The 23,487-nt window shown below is 41.3% G+C and overlaps 1 protein-coding gene across 2 annotated transcripts in view; it reads left to right on the forward strand.

The window, feature by feature from the left end:
- shank3a (SH3 and multiple ankyrin repeat domains 3a) overlaps window positions 1-23,487 on the forward strand; it is a 267,152-nt gene that overhangs the window by 131,719 nt on the left and 111,946 nt on the right. For both annotated transcript variants that reach the window (XM_050073918.1, XM_050073917.1), the window contains 3 exons: window positions 18,061-18,169; window positions 18,728-18,879; window positions 20,775-20,942. In XM_050073918.1, coding sequence (XP_049929875.1) covers window positions 18,061-18,169; window positions 18,728-18,879; window positions 20,775-20,942 — 429 coding nt within the window. The remainder of the gene's footprint in view (window positions 1-18,060; window positions 18,170-18,727; window positions 18,880-20,774; window positions 20,943-23,487) is intronic.

The raw sequence follows: 23,487 nt of genomic DNA on the forward strand, positions 1-23,487 counted from the left end.
TTTACATGGTTTATAAAAGGAGATAGCCCCCATAATAGGGTAACCATACTGGTATGTGCATGCTGTGTCAGCAGATGGCAGGGGTCCAGGTAAAAGCTGGCTTTAGGCGAGAATGCAGAGAGGCATTTTTGTTTCTCTCTCTTTGTCTATTTTTCTTGTTGTCCTTTACGTGCTTTCTATTAGCCCTCAAAAACATCAATAAAAGATCAGGAGCCCCCTGCTTAAAAAAAGACAAACAGAGAGAAATCTTGGTTAAAGGACTGAAACCATAAGGGACACTGGTAGGAACAAGTTATTTAGAATGGGTGTTATGATTATTATGATAATGACTGTGTCTCCTGTGAACTAAGCAAGCTGTGGGATTGGGCTTCTTCCTAAATCCTCACTAGAGAGGTGTAAAATTGAATTGCATGGTGCGCGAAAACATTTATGCTCAATGATGTGTTAGATGCTGTTGCCATAGTAACAGCACTCCCATCACTGTATCTGAGTGTTGTTGTTTTTTTTTTTTACTGCACTCATGCATCATAAATAAAATGTGTTTAGTGTGCTAAATTATGAATCAGTGAGTGTTATTTTATGTGTGTGTGTCTGTGTGTGTAAAAGCGTGTGTACATATGTGTGTGAGTCCAATACATTTCATCCCCAAGCCTCCACTGCTTTTTCATGTGGTGTTAGTCTCCCCCTAAGCTTAAGAGTGTATCAAATTACTCAGAGATTTATTTTGCTGCTATACAGTAAAGGTTGAAGATTCCCCTCACAGAAAATCCTATTCCTCGGGATCAGGTCCATACTCTGTCATACAGCATATTGGTCTTTTTGTAGCTGAGAGCATTACACTTTAAGCCTGTTAGGTATGGATATTGGAGATTACTTAAGCTGTGGCTCTCTCAGACAAACATACTGTAGGCTGAGGTCCAAACAGACATAGACAGAGGCAGAAGTGCTTGTGGATGCACACAGATAAAACACAAAAACACCAATCTGCTCGAACAGGCGTGAAGCGGTACGCAGCAGCTTTGTTTGTTAGGGGAGTATAAACACCCACATTAAACCAAGAGTTAATTAATATGTTCTTTTATTGGACAGATTTACTAAATCCTCTAGTAAGATATAATGTTAAACGAACAATCTGCCTGTGTGTGTGTGTGTGTGTGTGTGTGTGTGTGTGTGTGTGTGTGTGTGTGTGTGTGATGGACTTTGCAACTGTTTAAAAGTCAATGTGGAAACTAGTCTCAGGTATTTTTCTTGTTGTTTTAAAGTAATACTCCACCGAAAACCTAATTTGAGTATCAAATACAGGCTTAAACGGCTTATAAAGTGTCTTTGAAAGGTTGCTCCCTTGTTGAGGATTGCAGCAGTAGTCAGCTTGGCTTTACATTGTTTTTTTAAATTGTGATTTAGATTGATTTCAAACAAAAAAAAAGGCTCTAAAAGAATCTATAGACACCATTCAAACCCCTCCTTCTTACATGTAGTTACACCAGAACAGAAATAGGCAGCCGTCAAAAACAGTCTGGCAGTAATGCAAGACTGTACTGTATGTGTTCATTCATTCATTCATCTTCTAACCGCTTCATCCTCTTGAGGGTCGCGGGGGGGGCTGGAGCCTATCCCAGCTGACATTGGGCGAGAGGCAGGCTACACCCTGGACAGGTCGCCAGTCTATCGCAGGGCTGACACATAGAGACAAACAACCATTCACGCTCACATTCACACCTATGGACAATTTAGAGTTATCAATTAACCTAGTCCCCAATCTGCATGTCTTTGGACTGTGGGAGGAAGCCGGAGTGCCCGGAGAGAACCCACGCTGACACGGGGAGAACATGCAAACTCCGCACAGAAGGGCTCCCACGCCCGGGATCGAACCGGCAACCCTCTTGCTGTGAGGCGAGAGTGCTAACCACCACACCACCGTGCCGCCCTTACTGTATGTGTGGAAAGGCAAAATATCAGACAAAAAGTTTGGATGAAATCATAAAGAGACCATAAACTGAGAATGAACTTTGTAAGACTGATGTGAACTTCAGCTGAGCTTTTTGTTGTAAAAACAGGATGAGCTAGTTAAAAACATGATATTCCCATGGCACACTGCGCTGTTTCTTTTTGCTAACTGCCTGCCCGCCTTCTTTATAATTATTAGACAGAACTGTCAACTCATTACACACTGTTTCCATCTTTAGCCTGACATTGTGTCCACATTAGTGGGGGAAGGGGACTGGATATTTCCCTAACCAATGACCAACGTATCTGCCTGAATCTTAACATCAGTTTAAATCCACACTGATGTGTAGCTATGTCACCATACTGGATTTGCCAGGGTTTTAAGAGTGGAGTCTAGCGAAGTGAAACAAACTATGATGCTGGTTGGTATTGAGGAGACATACAGTATTGTAACAGTTTAGAGCAGCATTGATAGCAGTGTCTGTCTTGTCTATAACAGTTGCCATTGTCATTATACCTCCCCATGGGTTTGGTGCACCATTTGACAACGCATTACAACAGTGCTCTTCCCACCCTTGATACCAATTGGCTAATTGTTAGTCCCCCCATGGCACTCCTTGGATTTTTTTCATATTTGAACACAAAAACCACTGTTTGATGTCACAGTGCCAGGCAAATCAGTCAGTTTGGCAGAGGTCTGAACCCAGGGAATAGTTTTCCAACTGGTTACTACATGAATGTACAGAGACTAGTGTAATGAGAGTGAATGACATTTCCATGGTGCACATACAAACAACATTCTCCTCGACCCTATTTGAATACATGTAGCTAATATAGACTATATACACCCCTGCTGACCAGTATTATTTAGTTGTCTTCAGTATTGACTGGAATGTAATGTGTTGTTGTCTGGTATGTTGTGTCAGAGCATGGTTCTTCTCCGGGTTATTCAAATGGAATAGACGTTAGCAAAAAGCAGTGATGTAGGTAAAAGCAGCGAGAGTTGAAGTGGGGATGTATGAGGTACTTATCCACCTTGCCATTAGGCAGCCCTCTCCGACAAGAACTGAAGCTGTTATATTGCTCTCTTCAAAGCCACCAGACTCCTTCAACAGAAACAGTAATGTTACCCTGCAAGACTAACAAGGGAATTGCAGGTTGCTGGTCTACCGCTGCCTTGATAAGTTGGTTTGTTTGTGTTATTGTGTGACTTTTGGAACCAAACAAACATTGTGTCTGCAGTAGTAGATTGCGTAGCTTCCGTGCTGGTTAGGGGAATTAAGGAATAAAGTTATTTTGGAAGATTGCTAACACCCAATTCTCAAAGAAGACTTGGTTCAGCCTTGGCACATTAGGTGGGCCACGGTGTTTTTATGTAGCAATCTCATCATTCAAAAACCTACATCAGGTGACAGTAAAAGGTTTTTAGAAGGGCTTGGGAAAACAGCATTTCGACGCTGTGTTTTATTCTTGCATTTGTAGAGGTATAAAATGGTGCAAACATTGGGACAAATACCCCTCTTCCATTACCACCTTTGGCCACGCAGAGTCAAACTGTGCTGTGCCGATTTGCTCTTCCTTTGTCAGTTTTAACATGCCGAGCCACGCCAAGTGCCAAGTGGATAGAGGTGACATTTCGCCAACTGCAGCCAACCCTCGATGTCTCCCCTTATCGCCCTTGAAACAAATGTATGCATTGTGAGACTTCTCTCACCTCTGTCTGTCCCGGAGACCAGTGAGGAAGATGTTTTTAAAAGTCTCTGTGTGTTCAACTTTTGTAGCTTCTAACTGAATCTCTGTATTTTGGAGTTTAGTTTCTCCTCTGCATCCTGATTCTGCTTTATATATCTTCTTTATTTTACTAGCTCATGTTTGCTTTCAGCTGTAACGTTACAGTGGTGTTAAGTTACTGCTGATGACCCAACATTGAAACCCAACATTTCCTTATTTTGCTGCTTCACATTAAAAGCTGTGACATCACAAAATAATGGGGAAACGTTAATGTGAAAAATCTATTAGAAAAGAAATGTGTTTATCACCAAATTAGCAGAAAGTGATTATCTTAAATAAAAGAGAGTCCACTAATGCTTCAAAAGCAGAAACAGCCACAGTGAGATGTTGATGAAGAGCTGCAGACAGCAGGCTCTTACTGCACCTCTGCAAACAGCTCATCTCCAACAGGCTAACTTATTTTACCTATGATACACTGGAATACACAGATGCAGTATACACTGGTTAACTGGATATCCTCAGCTTCTGTGCAGGCAAATGCAATCAAATAAAATAGCCCTGGAAGAAATGCATATAAATTTAATACAGCCTCAGTTTTTGTTAAAATAATGTATTGATTTGGCTCTAAATAATACCGTCCAGTACAACACTACCACAAAGTATGGCCTTAGCAATGTTATTCAGAGGGAAATTAACATGCCTCCAATGATTTGAATATATAACCTTCATGGGTAATATCCATAGCAGGGCTGTTGAATTAGATTGAATTTTAGATGTGCAGGTGATCATAATATTTTATACCTTTTATGCATTGCCATTGGTAACCTGATGGCTATCATATCAATGCAGTGACATCAGAGGTAATATAATGTCGCACCAGACAAGTGAAATATGTCATGCTCGGGCAGTCCATTTGCCAACAGAATGGTTCCCTGCAGCATTTCGTGTGGCTACTTTCTGGATGGCAAAATTAAATTCTTTGTATTAAAAGTAGTTGTTTTTAAAATCCACTTGCATCTGTGAAAATTGGAATGATGAAGAGAAAAAGCTTGAGTTGAGTAGCAGCCCAAGTGTTTGCTGAGACGTGCAAACTAGAAAGAACATTGCAGTCATTTATTTGATGTGCTCAAGAGTTACATTTTACTGACATACTAGTGTCTATCTGCAAGTAGTATTTTTTTAGGTTTGTTTATTGCTAGTTTGTGTGCAAAATGTTAATTAATATAAATCTGACCAACTTGTGTATTCTGTAAGACTTGAACACTCAGTGCATTTACATGGACATTAATAACCTGTTAATGAGCATTTGGGATATGGTGTTTACATAATCACAGAGAAATCAGATTATTCAGATTCCTTGTACGCATGAAAATACTAATAACCCAGTCATTGATTACTGCATGCTATTTGCTCAGGCGCTGTAATGTTTACAAACACAAACCAATCTACTGTACATTTACTTCTACTTGACAACTTAAGTGTTAATTTCTGCTCTGCTGCTCTGCTCTGATCGCCAACAGCTGAATTCTGACCACCATCTCTCTATCTCTATGTCTCTATGTCTCAACTAGGGTTGTCACGATGCTAAAATTTCAAACTCGATATCGATACCCAGGAAGATATTCAATACTTGATACCAGTTTCGATACAGCAGCAAAAAATTAAGAGGCATGTCATTTTTTAAATAAAGATCAGAACAGTAACATCAGTGATAACAACAAAAAATCCCCCCAAAATAAATAACAACCAGAAACAAGATCTGTCCATACAAATGTATTTATCTACAGCCCTGTTTATTTTCTGTGCTTCTGGTGAATTGGCACCATATTTTCATTGCTGATCAAATAGAGTTGGTAGTTTAGGCTCAGGATGCTCCTGTTTCTACCTCACTATGTGATCAGAGAACCAGGGGTTACGGGAGAAACCAAACGTTTTTTCAGCTTCAATCTGTGACTTTACAGTTAACATAACTTTTCAGACACACATAATTGTGTTGTCCTGTTAAACTAACATTGTCTATTAATGTTACAGACGGGCATGACTGATAAAGTTTTCTGCTTAGCTCCCACATTAACGTTAGAAGTTATATTTTAGTTTGATGCTGGCGACACCAGCTGCTCAGCTGCTAGTGAGGGGAGGGGCTGTACCTGCCGTCTGCAGCGTGCTGTGTTCACTTCACTAAATATTTCCAAAGAGCGCTTTTTCCTTTATCATTTTTGACCAAAACTGGCTGCTCTGATCCTCCTGCAGCTGCGCTGGCCATATTACAGCAACAGAAATGTGTGCATGCATGCACAGTGACGACAACAAGCCGGGTTGCAGCGAGGGCTCTGTGCCTGCCAGACGCTGGCTTCACAGGTGGCGTGCACTGTTAGTATCGATACCTTTGTAAATTAGTATTGTATCCAGATACAGCGTTTGAGTATTGATACTTTTCAGAGTATCAATACTTTTGACAACCCTAGTCTCAACCATGCACACACTCCATACTAAGCTGATGTTATTCATAAAAGCAGCTACGCTACTCTTATACCACTGTCCTCCACACAGGAGCCAGCCTGTCACTGTCACTACCACAATGAAGGACAGTGGTGCAGTGGATGATGAGACACAGCCTTTTTCATTACTGAAAGACAAAACTTAATTTCTTTATCGCACCAGGAGTGAGATGCTGCCGCCGCCACTGCTGTTGTTATGTTACAAGGCTTAAGCTGCTCCTGTGATAGATTGTCGCCAGTGCCCAGTAAGCCTGATAAAGTATATACTTTTAAGAGTATCCCATTTTCTTTTGGAGTACTTAAGGTAGCATAATCAGATTTGTCATGAATGGGACGAGGTCTTATCCTGGTTTCTGAAAACCGGATATGGTGTTTTCATTCAACACATAGACACGATACTCCATAAACACAATCAGAAATGGGTTATGCATTTCCATGTGAATGCACTCACTCATAACACACACACACACACACACACACACACACACACACACACACGCTGTTACAGTTACAGTTTTACATTTTCTATTCTAAATTAACAACACAGGAAGTTTAAGATGCCAGTGCATTCTTCACAGCCATTGTATCAGACAGACAGCCAGGAGCCTGTTTGACACAGAGCCATTATTTGCTATAATAAGATTGGCTCCCAGTCAGAGAAGGGTGTACAGTGGTCAGCAAGAATGCAGTCAAAAACAGGCAAAGACCAAAACCATACATGCTTTTGCAGAATTTCAAATCATTTAAAAATAGTTATCTGCCAGAGTGTGGTGACCCTCACTGATGGATCCACAAAAGGCACGTTTTACTTGCCTTTGGTGTGCAGCTGATGTTTCAGCAAACAAAGCCTTACCTAAACCTGGGGTGGACTGAAAATGAAAAGGAATAGTAATAATCTCTGACCCAAACCTGAACAGACAACTAACAGCTGCACCTGGGCCCAAAATTTATCTGACTGTTGACTCTCCTTTGACTATTTTGTTATAAACATCTTCAGTATTACACAACTCCACAGTTTATAAGTAGGATGTTTCTTTCAAATGGCTCAAAGGTTCAAGATAAACCAATATCACACGTGATAAGAGGGATTAGAGCTGTAAATAGAACTGTTCCACTCTTCTCATCTCTTATTCTCACCCTCTTCTCTCTTCTTCTATCATGTCTTTGCACCACTCTCCTCCATTCCTTCCCCTCACGTGACCCCATTTTCTTGTGTTTCTGCCACACCATATCATTGTGTTGCATTTTTAATGGGAACATGCTTCTAGACCTTCATACTCTGCAATAAATCCATGAATTATAGAATAAACTGACAAATAAAACTAGCTAGGCCATTTGCCTGTTCTTTTTTTTTCTTTTGACGAAAAGAAGTTTAAAAAGAGGAGCCTCTGTTTTGATAGTGAACCTTGAGTCAAACTGCAGATGCAGAAGACCAGTGACAGCTTCACTATACCGTCTCTACTGTCACTGTTTCCTTTGTGGTTTTGCTGAAGACTTGAAGTGCATCTTGGTATGCTTATGCCTCTTGCTTTTATCTTCCTCAGCTAGGGAGCTCAGTGACTGCATGCCTCCCTTTATTTTCAGTTTGTGGCTTCCTCAACTACAAGACCATATGTATAGAAGATGATCAAAAAATATTCGCCTCATTTTCCACATTAAAAATGAAATCCCGTCCCAACCAGCACTTTTTTGTTTTCTTCTCAACATGCACTACTCTGAGGCTAAATATTCTAAAGTGTGTGTTTTTATGTATTGTGATAGTACAGGACAATCATTTTAATCCATTATGTCACTGCATTTTAAGTTATTTTCGACAGATATTGATGTTCTTTAAAAAACTGGGGAAATATGGCACACAAATGCAAAATAAAACCCCACTTACTATGACAAATGAATGTGTTTAGTAGTCTAGTATTGATAAGCGCGTAGGTTTCCTTTCAACATTAGGGGAGACACATATGAAATGGGGGGCTTGAGGATCCTCTGCCAGAAAATTTTGAGTGTCAAACACTTTGGCCTCTAGTTTCCCGGCACGACGCAGGGTGGCGAACCCCGCACGGAGCTAGTTTCGAGCAGCGCAACCTGAGGCGCGCTCAGTTTGGTAGTTTGGCAGACCGAGGTACGCTGAGATGGGTGTGGCAGCGCAGCAGGGGGAGGTGTCGACAGATCCAGCTTGGCGCAGTGACAGTGACAAAGGCTTCGCCAAAGGTGCGCTAAAAGCTCGCCAGCTGAAACCAGGTCTACTGTCAGCGCAGGCGGAGCGCAGCCAGTGTAAGTTTGGCTGACCAGCGGACAGTGCGCACACATCACCAAAGCCTCACGGGCAGGTTTCCAGAATGTCAGGCACATTAACAATGTAACAAATACCCACAGAAACCACTATTCAATGCAACTATCTGCAATCAGCACATAAATGTATCTCTATATCGACTGTCCTGTCACATCTGATGTCAGATCAAAGGGGATTGCCACTGTTTGGCATGTTTGGCACGCGTAATGGAAACCCAACCTGATTTGATTAACACAGCTGCAAACTAATGAGTTCACATCCCTCTCAGCCAACCACAAACAGCCACAGCATCAGATAGGGAGTATATATTCAGCATCTGTCATCTTAGAAAAGTCAAAAGAAAAGAAACAGAGTGAGACTGCGAGAGAGAAAGAGAGAGCGCGCGCGCACGAGAGAAACGCAACATTGATTTACAATTGTGGTGACCTCCTCCCAGGCTACCTTTGCATCATCAGCCCGTGGAGGTCTGCTCGCAGTTCCGTATATTCGGACACTGCGAGCTTGGACCTCCCGGACCAAAACATCAGTTTCCTCCTGGGAGAAGTTTGGCCGTCTGACGCTGCTGCTCTCTTCTGCCATGGCGAATTGAGTAAACTCTCATTACGCCTTCGCGCGGCGCATTTAAGGGCGAGGAGAGGGGCTCATTTGATTGGTGTGATGTGTGTAAAACCCACTCCACGCCTTCTCTCCTCCCTCTTTCCGACTTGCGCAGGTAGGAGGGACGGAGGTGGGAAAGAGGAGTAGCTGCGCCAGCGGCACGGTGTGCCAAACTTGCAAAATCCGCCTGGCCACACCCAGTTGGCGTAGCGCAGGTGCACTGCGCCTCCACCTTGCCCAGTCTGTGAAACTAGAGGCCTTTATCTCCTGCATTCTGGTAAATTTTATGCACCAATGTATGGTGTAAACATCTTTAAATTTGTCAAAATAAAACTCCTCTGCTACTTTTGCGTCTGTATTGGTGTTCATGCACATGCTCTAAATATTGAGAGTGACGTGTCCCCTGTGGCTGTAAGAATGTAGCCGGATTCCGCAAGTATCTAATATGGAGTTGTGTGTCTCCAGCTTTGTCGGTCTAATTAAAATGCAGTGCCCCTGCAGCAGGTCGGCCTCTGTACAAAGCATCTGGGAGACGGAGGTCATGGCTTGCCCGCCCTTTCTCCAGTCTTTATATAAGTGACTGTCAACAAAGCACAGACAGAGAATCAGGAACACTCTGTGCCAGGTAAGGGTGTTTGTGTTTGCTGACGTGACTACACACACCAAGAGGCAGTTGTCTCTTTTAACATGTGACTTACTGTTGACAGCACAATTTGTAGTAAGAGCACCGGTATTTCATACAACAAAACATAGTCTGCTAATGCCTTTGGTAGGTTTGTATTAATGGACGCACCCTCATGATGGTTGGAATTTGTAGGGCTGCCCCCTTAAAATCAAAGATTTGAATCATCAGTTAAAGATCCGTGAACTGACTGAGATTCTTCAAGTCTTTTTTGTCAGTCACTGTACTTTTAGGGATGTTTCGGTCCCCAAATTTAGCAGCAGAGTGAGAGCTACTCGCTTTAGCTCCGCTCTGTGGTACAGGCAGCTACAGACCCAGACCCAGGGTGTCTAAGTGAGCCGATGGCAGCTGCCCGGTGGAAGAGAGGCTTTGCCAGTTCAGGCTCCAAGATGATTTTATCTGCTGCATTTTGCTTAGAAGTGGTGAATTTACACCTCACAGCAATGTAATATTATATACTCTCTGGCTTTCGTTTGTTGCACATTTTTGATTTGTTGTTAGCATAGGTATCACTCATTAGCTCTGAGGGCCAACCTGGCTTGTTTACTATATTACATGAATGTCACTGTCACAGTGAACGTCCAGCTGAACCCTGTTCAAACTCTCAATTCTTCATGGAAAAAAGGAGCAAATAGTCGAACATTCATATTGTCAGCCAAATGCAATTCAAGTGACATGAGTCGGGTACAGCTCTGGAATATTACGTTGTATACGTACAGAATTCCCTATATATTTATTTATCAGCAGAGTACTTAATTTAATCATATTAACCACAACAGTCTCAGCTGTGTTGATCATCAGTGACCCTGTTGGGTCTGATTTATTGGACTATCAGTCAGTGTCACGGCCGTTTTCCACATCGCTGTCAGCCAGACTGAGTAGACAAGTCACCTGGCATCTGAATCCTCTTCACTACACAAATATGACTGCTTGATGTTGACATGGTATACCTGATGAGCTGGAGGCATTAAGTAGTCCCATGTGAGTCAGTTGTTTTAGCCACAATAAGATCAGTGACCATTTTTTTTGTCTGTTTTGTTGCCAGCTGTCAGGGATTACCCTATGAAATGGCTAACTTCACTAGTAGGTCTGTGCACCATGTTGTAAACTTTATACACATGTGCCACGTGTAGACATAGGCAATAGACCTTGATGTAAAAGTGTGAATATCTTTAACTGTAACCATATGCTTGTCTTCATGATACGGAATCTGTAATGAAGTTTGCACTAACAGCAGGAATCCGTTTCAGTGGGGTAAAGCATAACTTTCACGTCTGCTTGAGGCCTCTGCTCTTTCGTAACTGTTTAGGCTGCACTCATATCATCCTGATGTCTGACGGTCCCCAGAGCATACCCATGACCCACTGCACTGGCTCACTGTGTTTATTGCCTAAGCAGTTGTGACGCTTTAGAACATGTGTGTATTTTACAGGTCAGCTCACATTAGGCCAGTGTATGATCCTACCGAATAAGCATCATGTTGGTGAACATGAGTAATTACCACTCATCCATGGCCCAGCGTACTGTAGGCCAGCTGTGAGGGACCAGGGGCTATGTAGCCATGTGGTAATGAGTGTAAATATAGGGCAGTGAAAGTGTCTGACACACATATGTGCATGCTGTATGTTTCACACAAGGATGCACATTAGCTATTAAGCAGGACATCGAGTGTGTGCACCTCCTTTTATGAAGCTATGGCAAAAACACTTTATAGAAGGAGGGGAAAAACTATGGGAGAATAGCGGCAGAACACAGTGAGTGAAAGAGGCAGGGACGACAGCAGGGGAGACGGGGGAGTCATGTTGTCTCTGTAATTTCTGGCCTCCTACCCAGGCTTTTATCAGGTAGTGTCAGATAATCCCCCTTAGTGGTGGAGGAGACAAGAGCCTCCTCAGGGTACTGAACTAAAAGAAGGAACCTTTATCCTCTTTGTCCTGCTAGCTGGAGTAGCTCCTCCACTCATCTTGTGCCTCTGATTGGTGATCCTTTACAAGGTGCTGCATAGCATTCAGGACACATATCCCATCATGCCAATATTTAAAAAAAAAAAAAAAAAAAAAAAAAGTCTGTAGGAGAGGGCAGAATCCTAAGTTAGTGAGGAGTCTGAAGTCCTTCAGGTGTCTGATGACAATTCCCTGCAATTCTAAGCTCTTAAATGCAGTGAGAGTATTAAGGCTGCCCCTCGATATGAGAAAGTTGCCTTAATCCTGGCTGCTAAATAAGAAGGCAGTTGATATTTACCACAGGGAAGTTATATTGTAAGGTAGGGGGCACAGACTGTATATAAAGATGGACAACACATCTTCATTTTCTCCCACTGTACAAAAATGAAGCCAAAATATCCAGGATACAGGGTTTGACATCTTGCTCTGGTGATGTCATTTGGAGCCAGAGTCTGAGCAGTAGCGATTAGGAAGTGGAGCCACAGTATCGAGTTACAGCCGTACATCTGTGCAATTGAATCGCAAGCAGCACGCAAGTACACCCATTGACGCACATGGCAGGCAGTCATTATGTAACACCCCTTTTTATAGCATCATATTACTAACTAAAATCAAACTTATCAGAAAAACAAATGATTAAACATACATCAGTGTGATAATAACTATCTTAAATGACCGAAACCATCTTTGGGAAAAATTGAGTTAATGTGTACTTTGATGTTTTTAATAGTGTGGCTCATGTCCAATCTGCTAACATGGAGAAAACAGGGTATATAACCTATACACCAGGGGGTAATCGAGATGTTTTAGCTTCAGTTTTGGGGATCTTTTATGTCATATTAGTAGGGGGTGTTTCCCAGGTTACTGAATGAAGAAGGAGTCAGCGTTAATGTTAGTAGCATTGTTAATTTATCACATTTCACATACTGATAATCTGTGTGTATCGGATTTTTTATCAGTGGACTTCCTAGAAAAAATACATAGTAATAGCATAGACGTTTTGTGGCCTTTTGTGATAAGTTTGTGCAGGGACAAAAAGTATATTCATATCACAAGCACAAATTAAATGGTGTAGTTGAGGAATAATTTCTAATCATATGGAGAGGACGCCTCATGCTGAGCATCAAACTATATCTGCAGGCTATTTTCTTGGTTTAACAAGTTGGTAAATTGCCATAGATTCTCAGAGTTGATTATTGCTGCTGTTTCTTGCTCTGCTGCACCGAGATTAGACACTATCTTTCATTTCGCCCTTCCTCTCTCTCTTTCTCTCTTCTTTTCTTTGTTTGTCCTCCCCCTCTTCTTTTTACTTGATCCAGCACAGTAGGGTGACACCATCCTCATGACACTAGTGTTTGTACAGAAGCTGCATAGATCTCCAGTCAAACTTTTTGTCAAAGGTTGGGGTCTAGAAAAGTGCAGCTAATGAGTAAATATCTGTATCTGTGTATTCATTGCGATTTGGGGTCTGTGCTGTGACACTTAATGGTAAAGCCTGCAGACTGTGGGATAGATTTGAAATAGAAAAATACACTTTGTATCACAAGGTTGTGTTAGGTTGTTAGCTTAGCCTCAAACTGATAAATCAAGGCAGATGGAAGAAGGGCAACCATAAAACCTAAACCTAAATCTTGTGACATGGTTGACAAGTTGCAGGTAATGGAGTATTTGTTAGATGTTAACAACAAGTTGTGTGAAAATTCTGACTACCTTATGACCTTGTGCACACTGCAGCAAATTTAGTGAACCATCCCTTTTGGCTGTGCAAACAGGTCATTTTCTGTTCCCTTAGTAGTATTTCAGTTAAAATATAGTGCTTTCACTGTTACCATGCCAGACCAAAACTCTGAGCATTTGGAATAAAGTGTGAGATTTGAGCTGCAGTTGAGGTGAGAGACTGTAAGACTGAAAATTGAAAGATGAGCGTCATGTTGTGACTACTGTTTGAAAGTGACAGATGAGTATTAGTTGCGTACTTGCGTGAGAGTTTCCCGCTGTATTGGCAATCATTGTTGAATGGCTACTAAAAAGAGAACGGAACTGTCTGCTCATTCATTTGCCAAAATTAGTATGGGCTGACAAAGAGCACATCTTTCCTTCTGAAGGAAAACAGGATGAAAGTCTTAAGTCTAGTCTTAAATGTGGAGACGGTGTCTGCCTCCCGGACCCTAACAGGAAGATGATTCCACAGGAGGTGCTGGTGCTTGTACATGTGATGGCTCGGTGAACCTACACATAATCAAAAGAAGGTGACTACAACATAAGGCCGTACATGATAACCAAATAATAATCAAACTATAGCGCTGTAAGAATATACATATGAGTGTGGTAGTCTGATGGAGAAGAGCTTATACACAGCTGAAGCTGCTAGGGAAGTTGTTTGTTTTGAAGAGTACATGCTGGATCAGATTCATCTATTAAGTTGTCTTTGTTATGCCTCTTAGGCTAATTGAAACTGTTGTAGCTCTCAAGCAACAACAGCAAACTGTCAAGTTTAAAGTTGGTGAAAAAAAAATGTATTTGTGACAAAATTAGGTTGCATATATTGCACGTTCAGTGACTTTCCCTAAACAGCAACTATGCTTTTATCTGGAAATAGTTACATACAGTATGGTTTCACGAGTGTTCACAGTGTGAGCTCAATCACAGCCCCTCAGCCGTCTCCTATTAGTGTGATTGACTGGCATTTCTGTGTTAGTGGGTTATAACTTCCTGTGGCAGTTTATTCAGCGGTTTCAGACAGACTGTCATGCTGATACAAACAGGGCTGACTGCCAGAGAAGCCTACATGCTTACAACAATGTTTTGCCTTATATACCTTGGTATAGTATAGCGTATCAAGGCTATCGGCCATGGTCTGACAAAGCAATTGTTTGTGTTTCTTAATGTGGCAATGTCACTTAATGAAAGAATTCCAATATGTTATTTCCATGGCCTTGGAAAGTTCAAGAAATATTTTAACATGAGCTACTCTCTCTCAAAGCCATAAACCAGAGAAGGGTGTCTCTAACTCGGGATGTCATAGGGTATAAAGTCTGTAGCTGCTCCTTAGACAATGACTGGGAGCCCTATTTTGTTGACCTACAAAATGTTTGTTGTCTTTTTTACACCTAAATGAGCTTTAGTCTGTTGTAGTGTTCTCAGTGCTGAAACAGAACACGTACCCATATACTCAGAACATTTCCCTTGGTGCTCTCTGTGTTGTCTAGAACATCTTTCAGAATTCATTGTCTATGGAGCAGCTCCAGACTTTATACCCTGTGACATCACAAATTTGAGTTTTAGCACTAGTTTTTGGAAGTGGCAGAGAGATGATCATTTTTACTAGATCATAGGTTTCATGTATAAATTTGGAAAATGGGTGTAGCTCCCCTTTAATGTTTAATATTTTGTTATTCTATGAGATTTTGTGTTGGAATATAAAGTACATACTCTATCAAGGATGATATCACTGGTCCTCATGGTCTTTTCCCCCACCCACCAGTGTTTTATGACACATGACTGCATGGTTTACCTTATGCTTGGCCCTAACCAGTTTCTCATCCACCCTTCACTTCTTGAGTCGTTTTAACAGTATTTAATGTTTTATTTTTTCTTACACATTGGTTTTTATTTGCGCCATAACCACAACCACCTTCTAATAACCATAAGTCATGGCAAGACTTTTAAAAAGTAGCTTTCTTCCCAGAGAACAACAGAAAGATTTTTGCATTTAGATGTGGTACAGTCGTATTCATATGTGAATGAAACTTGGCAAATAAATGAATTAAAAGCAAACAGATGGGGATACTACATAATTTTTCCATTAATGTCATCCACTTAATTCTATGAACTGAGAATGAGCATTTTACCTCACTTGCCGATCATTGCCAGGCGCTGCTGCAGGTGCATGCACAAGCTTGGATGATGAATGCAAATGAAAATGCAAAAGATAGACCTATTTACTGTTAAATGATTGCTGCTTAATGTAATAGGTAATCAGCGTACGGATGGTTGAGATAAAATGATCCACACACATCTCTCTGTACCAGCTGAAGGCTTTTTCAAAATATTTTGTTCAAGCTGGGAACATGACAGAGAGTTTCTGACTAAGTCAAGAAGAAAGAGAATTTCAGTACCTGTCTCCTAAAGGAGGAAACATAAAAGACATGCAGAGATTAAAGTTAAGATGATTTTTTAATGTTGCCAAGGGATAAAATGGGGGGATTTTGGAAGTGTTTTTCAGCTTGAAACATAAACTGTAAAACTGTCTCACCTATTTATTAAAACATAGATGGGTGGGTTTGGAATCTAAGTAAAATTAATTCATTTTATATTGAACCGTTATTTAGCATTGTTTTAAAATGAGTATGCAATTCTCTTTTGATCAATGTTTTAGGAGTAGATATAATTGAAATGCTTTCTGTCATTTTCATGGCAAATTATTAGTCTTGCAAAATAACAACAAACAGATTGTCTCTCCAACAGCTCGGCACAGAGCTTCAATATATGACAGACTGTCACCGTTCTGTTATTTCTTTCTGAATATTTATACATCGTCAGTATGTCATGATGACTTGGAAATGATTCTGTTTGTGTATTTGCACGTCTGTGCATCTATGGTGCTTGTTAGAGAGAGAAAGATAGCAAGACGGAGAAAATATAAAGAGTTTATAAAGACCCTCACCGAAACAGATAAATCATTACAAAGGCTTTTTATCAGTCCTCTGTTTAACAGGCAATAAACCACACATCAGATCCACCTGATCACTGGCAAATCATCACCGAGCCTCTTCAAGGCAGTATCTGAGGCATTGTGCAGGACACACACAAACACACGCTCGCACACACACACACACACACACACACACACACACACACACACACACACACACACACACACCACAGACACTCACAAGCACAACCTCAATGCTCTTCCCACTCATGTGTACATTGGCTGCCAGAGCTGTCTTTGTATCCCATCACCATAACAACTGCCTCACAGAACATCTACAAAAAAGGAAAAAGCCAAAGTGAATTTCTCTCACTCAGTTTGACTTGGAGATGGTGAGAGTAGTGGTCGGCAGCTCCTCGCAGCATGGCAGTGTGGCGTGTATGAGCGAGAAGCAGGCTTGTAGAGGCTAGCAGGCTGCAGATGACTTGATGTGAAGAGAAAGGGAGTGTGTGATGCAAAATTCGGAAGGTGTAGTGTGTGACTTCTAAGAACGAGGGACATACGGTATATGATGCCGCACATGGTGAGTGTCAAAAATGGCTGCTGTGTTCTGTTCGCGTTCTGGCATGTGGGTCTACATGTTTGTATGTGTTGAAGTTTGTTGTATGAAATGCCTTGTGCCAAGTAATTAAGTTGTGCAAATGTTGTGTGTGTGTGTGTGTGTGTGTGTGTGTGTGTGTGTGTGTGTGTGTGTGTGTGTCTGGAGGCTTTTGCACATGTGGATGTTACATAATGACTCACACTGAGAAACAGAGAATGCAGTAGTAATGAAAGTTTTCTGTAAAGCTCAATTGGAATATTGCAGATGTTGTGTAATTACATCCTCAGACACATATTAGGCTATCGTTGATATTTTATATGTTCAGTATTAAAACATAGTGTAGTAGATTTGTTTTAATGATTTCTATTTTTGCTTCATGCCTTTTGTAAGTACAGTTCATAGTCATTAGATACTTTCTGGGTATATTAGTATGTCTCAGTACAAGATAGATTGTTGCTTTGATTCTTCAGGCTCTAGTAATCCGTTATGAAATGTTAGTGTTGTTACCTTGCTCATAGCTTCATTTTTCACTCTATACTCTACAGGCTTAAACCCATCAGCAGAGGTGATGAATATTTTTAATCATAAGTCACAGAGGAAATTAAGTGTATTTGTGTGTGCGCTATGTGTGTATTAGTATTTGGGTGGGTAGGGTTTGCATGTGAGATTGTGCATGTGTCTTTGCTTGTTTTATTAAAATGATTTTAAACATCAGTGTTAGCCCCAGTGTTGCTCTCAGGCACTGTACAATATTATAGCCATTACATTTGAAGTTAAAATGTGACGTTAGCCCCAGAATCTAATTTTCGTGTCACTGATATCCTAAGGAAAGGTTTCCATTCCAGTATTACTTTACAGCCCTTTCCTTGTCTTTTTTGGTCCATCCTATTATAGCTTATATATCTCCTGCACATGGTCCATTTGCTTGGCATGACAGAACAGAAATAAAACCTTCAAACACAGGAGGAGAGAGCAGCGACTTAAGCTTTCATCTCTGAACTGCATTATTGAACATCCCCATCCACACGAGTCTGACATCACCCAATCACAGCTGTCTCTTCCTCTCCTTCCCACCTCCCCTCTCCCCTCTCCTGGCTCCCTTGTCTCCCTCCATTAGGCAAACCTGAAGAAGTTCATGGAGTATGTGCAGCAGAGGAACACTGAAAAAGTCTCAAGGTTCCTGGAAAAAGGCCTGGACCCCAACTTCCATGATCCAGACACTGGAGGTGGGGAAGTTTGTGCTAAGAAAAATCCTATCCCTCCCCTACTTCAGTTAATTGTCTTTTTTCAACCTTGATTTGTCTTTTCTATTGTGCGTTTTCTCTCTGTCTCTTTCTGTCTTCACCACAAAATGACCATGTATGGATTTTCTGAAATAAGCCTTCTGCATGCTGAGCAAAGCTGGATTACTCTCTTTACTAATCTCCTCGCGTTTATGCAAATGTTTGTCCAGCCATAAAGGAGATTTCCCTGTTGGGTGACCTGTTGTCTGACAGAGAGGCTGTGAAGCGGGGGGACATAAGAATGGGTTGATTTAACACCAACAGGAAGCAGTCACTTCGGCAGACAGGAAGGTGACAGTCATGACAGCCAAGGCAGTTATCCAAATGCAGAGTCACTGAAAATGTAAACCCACAGTTTTAATAAGTAGTGGGCAATTTAGTCATCAAATACTGACAGCTTCAATTGTTGGATGTTCATCGTCTAAGACGAGTGCACAAAAATGTCATTGGGAATGCGCTGATTTTTGATATCGTTTGCTCGCTCATCCTTGGATTTTACAGAATGTCCTCTGACGCTGGCAGCACAGCTGGAAGGATGTGCAGAGCTCATCAAGGTGCTGAAGAGTGGAGGGGCGCATCTGGACTTCAGAACAAAAGATGGCATTACTGCCCTACACAAGGCCGTGCGCAGCAAAAACCACACAGCGCTTATAGTGAGTCTAACGCACACATACACACGCACACACACACACAATCGTAGCAGAAAGCTGACTCATCTCTTTTATTCCTTTTGCTACACCAATTGCCTGCTTGCAAACTTTCCCAGTGGGAAAGGAGAGTTTGCAGGTAGGCAATCTCTGGCACAGCAATTGAGTACAGAGGGTGCTTGAGCAACTACTAAATATGTGAGGCTTAACATGCCCGTTTTGAATGGGCTGGCATACTCATTGAGTGGCCTTGCATGTGTCTGGTTTGAGGAGGCTTGTAACCCTAATGAAAGGATTTACATGAGTCATATAATTGATTTCCTGTTGAGCCAGAACTGTTGAAAATGGAATTGGTTATTTCCGCTCAGTCTTTGTCATTATCCAAACATTCAGTGTCCCCGGGCTGTGTAACATACATAAGCTGTTGCTACTGTAGGTATAGTAAGTCTTCAAAAGGTCATACTCCAGTTAATCTCTCCAAATACAATCGACAATGGTGTATTCACAAATATTTTACATACGTGTGCTTCAGTACAAGAATGCTTTTAATATAGAGTCCCTCACGCATGATGTTTTTCTGTAGGCTGACGCAGAAGTAAGCATCACACTGGTTCCCTCTTTAAAAAGCCTTTGGGTTTTTTCTGCTGGACTTTGTATTATTGCTGAAAATAACCTCTGTGGCAAACAAACGTTTATGATAGTTACATGTTTTGTTCGGCAAGATAAGCTTCACAAATGAACACCACTTTCATGATTATTGAAGCCTCAATGCTGTCACCAGAAGTAAAAAACTGTTGTCAGGCTATAAACGAACTACACTTTAGTATCATGACCCAACGTCACCACCATTACAAGTGTGTGCAAAGCTGTGCTCGGGGGAGCTCGGCTTGATGGCGTTCTGTAGTCTTATTTAGCCACTTGGTAGCAATCACCTTTTTAAGACACATAGAAGCTTCAAAGTTCACAAGTGGGCTATTTACTGATGTATTTTTTGTCGTAGAACAAAATCTGAAAGTCTCTCTAGCTTGTGTTAACCACAGACCTTATTTCAGGCATCTAAACAAAAACTCATTGACTTTGAGTCGAGGGAACCAGGAGTGGTAATTGCTAACTCATTTCCGGGATTTAGGACTCATTCCTGGCAGGCTCTATTTCAGCGGTGTGATTGAGTTGATCAGTTCCACTGACTGAATGATTATTTTGCTAAGGTTCCTGGATTTTATTTTCTCCAAATGCATGTACTTAGTAATAAAAATATACATTAAATAGCTCTATATACACTGGTCTCTTTGACCTCTTCAGCGAATGATGCAGGAATGAGTCCTAAAACCCGTAAATGGATTAGCATTTTAGCACTCCCAGTTGCTTCGTCTGAAAGTCAGTGGGTTTTTGGGTAGATGCCTGAAATAAGGTCTGTTATTAACACAAGCTTAAGAGACTTTCACGTTGTGTTCTATGACATAAAATACATCAATAAGTACCCCACTCGTGAATTTTGAAGGTATTGAAAAACACAGTAGCTGTCAAGTGGCTAAATGAGACTGCAGATTTCATCACGCTAAACACAGAGTAACAGCCTTGTTGTTGTGGTGATGTTAGGTCATGCAACCGTAGTGTAGTTTGTTTAAAGCCTAACATTGGCTTTTTACTTCTGACGATTGCATTTACGCTTAAAGAATCATCAAAGAATTGAACAAAATGTGTATGTATCATAAACCTTTGTTTGCTACAGAGCTTATTTTCTGAAATACTCCCAAATCCAATGGAAAAATCCCTTTTTTCATCATCCCTGCAGCACACTACTATTGCATGGTGATGACAAATGCAACAAGGACTGGAGACTGCATGAAGTAATTTAAACAGTATTCCTAAAACCTTCAACCTTTCCCTTTTCCCACTAGACGCTGTTGGACTTGGGTGCATCACCTGACTATAAAGACAGTAGGGGGTTGACTCCTCTCTACCACAGCTCAATGGTAGGAGGAGACCCCTACTGCTGTGAGCTGCTGCTGCATGATCATGCACAGGTCGGCTGTGTGGATGAGAATGGCTGGCAGGAGATACACCAGGTAATACACACTGACGCGCGCACACACACACACACACAGATAGAACAGTGATGGGTTGTGTGCAGAATACCAATGTAGGTGCAGGGTAAGAGGTCCTGGCTGTTTTTTTTTTTAGTTTCATTGAATTGATTTTTGTGTTTCCCTCAGTTCAAGAATTTCTTTTGTGGTGGTCAAATCCCTTGGGGGGGTCATGTGCTGGTGGGAAGCTCTAGCTTGGAAGAAAGTCATTTTTTTTCCAGTCTAAAGGGTTGGACATTCACCGCTTTGGCAGACTCTTCAATCATTCTGCACTTTCAACTGCAGTCCCAAACCAAAGAAATAAATTCAAATATTGGCAAAAGTTTTTGTTTTTCTGCAAACGTATGTGTGTTGGATGCTAACATAAATTTTGTAATTGCAAAACTACTACTTACACATGGCACTGTTGATTTAGTAACCACCCACACCTGTACTTATACTGTAGACACACTCACACATTTTAAATGCTCATTTACTCAGAGATATGCAGTGCACCGGCTCGAACACTGACGGCTAATGAGGAGTTACTGGGACTTCAGAGTTCATTGATATCCATATAGTTACCCATCGTACTGTTGCTGCAACTGTATCCGAGTGAGTGCCTGGCAGTCCAAGTAGTGGTGTCCATCTGTGTTAAAGGGAAGAAATAGGTTTTGACCTACGAAGAGCAAACAGGGCATATTGTGTGCATTTTATACTCACACTGCCTCAAGGCATGCCCTGCTCTGTAAGCATAATGGGGGCTAGTGCCTACATGCTGTTTTTGTTTGTGTCAGGGCTTTTTAGCTTACATCCGAGTAGTGACAGAAAGACACTGGAGGTCTGAAGGTTCTTGTTCTGTGAATGGAACCAAACAGAAACCTGTGGGACTCATCACTTCTGTCGCTGACGCTGAATATGAATAAGTGCTGGGGAAATGTTGAATGGTGACATTTTGTTGTAGTGAGAGTAGGGGAATCAAACTAACTCTAATGTTAGATAAATATTAAATAAACATTTACACAAACCTTTTTGAGTCTAATGTGGAAAAACGAAGTTTCATCAATATTTTTTATCATAGGAGATGACACCACACTATTTTTATTTTATCAGTAGTATTTTATCTGTGGCTGCTGTAAACATAGTAGCTGATTTGAAGTGAGAAGCAGGAGAAACAAAACTCGGCAAATAAAATTGCAGAAAGAGGCAGCTTGTCAGTCAATATTTTCCCGTCTCCTGCACCAACCTTTCATTACTCGCATGCTCCCCAACTCCACCCTTCATCTGTTATTTTCTCTTTCATAGTTACTTAACACTACACCCTCTGCCTGGTGCAGTCCATCTCAAGGTCTTGCTATTATTGTTACTTTGAATAGTGTATGAGCAAGACGACAAGTTCACGGATTTCACAAGTTGTTGTTTTTTTTCTTGGTATAAGGTGAACTAAACTTTGTAGCCTTGGATAAAACACAAAATTAACCAAAATGTTTAATTAAATAGGTTATTTGTCAAATTTGATAAGCATTATGTTGTGAAGTGTTTCTTTAAACACAAAGGGTGATTGAAGTTCTGTGCTGGGAAGACACTGGGCCTCATGCAAGAACCAGTCATACGCACAGATTTGTGCTACATACGAGCCATTAAAGGGAAATTGTGGCTTTCACAAATTTTTGCATACTTGAATTTTCTGTAAGGTACAAATAAAATTCACACTTGGTCCACATCTTTCCAGCATGTCATGAGCAGATGGTCTGCCTTTCTTCACGGTGGGAAAACACGTCTAACTTCATGGATCCTAAACTATTGCCTCTTCATGAGTGTCACAATATGCTGCTGCTTTGATGACGTAATGTTGGCAGCTATACTATTAATAATACTAGAATGGCAAATGTCCTATTCCACAATGTCAAAGGTGCAATAGACGTTCAGAACATTAATGTAGCTGCAAACCACTATTTACTATGTGAAGATACAGTGGAGTAATGGCGTCCTGAGCACAGAATAAAGTCACGCTCCCTCTGTGTGTGTGTGTGTGTGTGTGTGTGTGTGTGTGTGTGTGTGTGTGTGTGTGTGTGTGTTGTGATCCCAGCTTCTCTGTTATGTGTTGTGGTAGCCGGGCCAGGCAGTGTGTGCATGTGAGAGTCCCTCCCTCCTTCTTGTGTCATGTCCCCTCTAGCTAGCTAATTGCTAACGCTCTGCATTGCGTGCTACCCAGGCCGAGCATGTGTGGAAGAGTGATGCTCATACTCTGGTGTTCATATGGCAGTTACAGCTGATTACACTGTCCAAACCCACCTTGGACGTGGATATCAGCAGTAATTGAATTATTCTTTTTACTCTTGTGTTACATTTGTAAATAAACCTTGCCCACACAGAGCAGAACAACTGACCTTATAGGACTATTTTAGGGGTGTCTATTACACTAATGATAAAATCTCATGATGTGAATGTCCTCATGAACAGGTGGATTCATCAGTCTGACATAAGCGATTAATGAGGAGTTTTTGCAGTAAAGAGAGTTCGGTGAATCAGACTTAGAACAGAAATT

Source organism: Epinephelus moara, chromosome 20 (assembly GCF_006386435.1).
Source record: "Epinephelus moara isolate mb chromosome 20, YSFRI_EMoa_1.0, whole genome shotgun sequence".
NCBI classification, from domain to species: Eukaryota; Metazoa; Chordata; class Actinopteri; order Perciformes; family Serranidae; genus Epinephelus; species Epinephelus moara.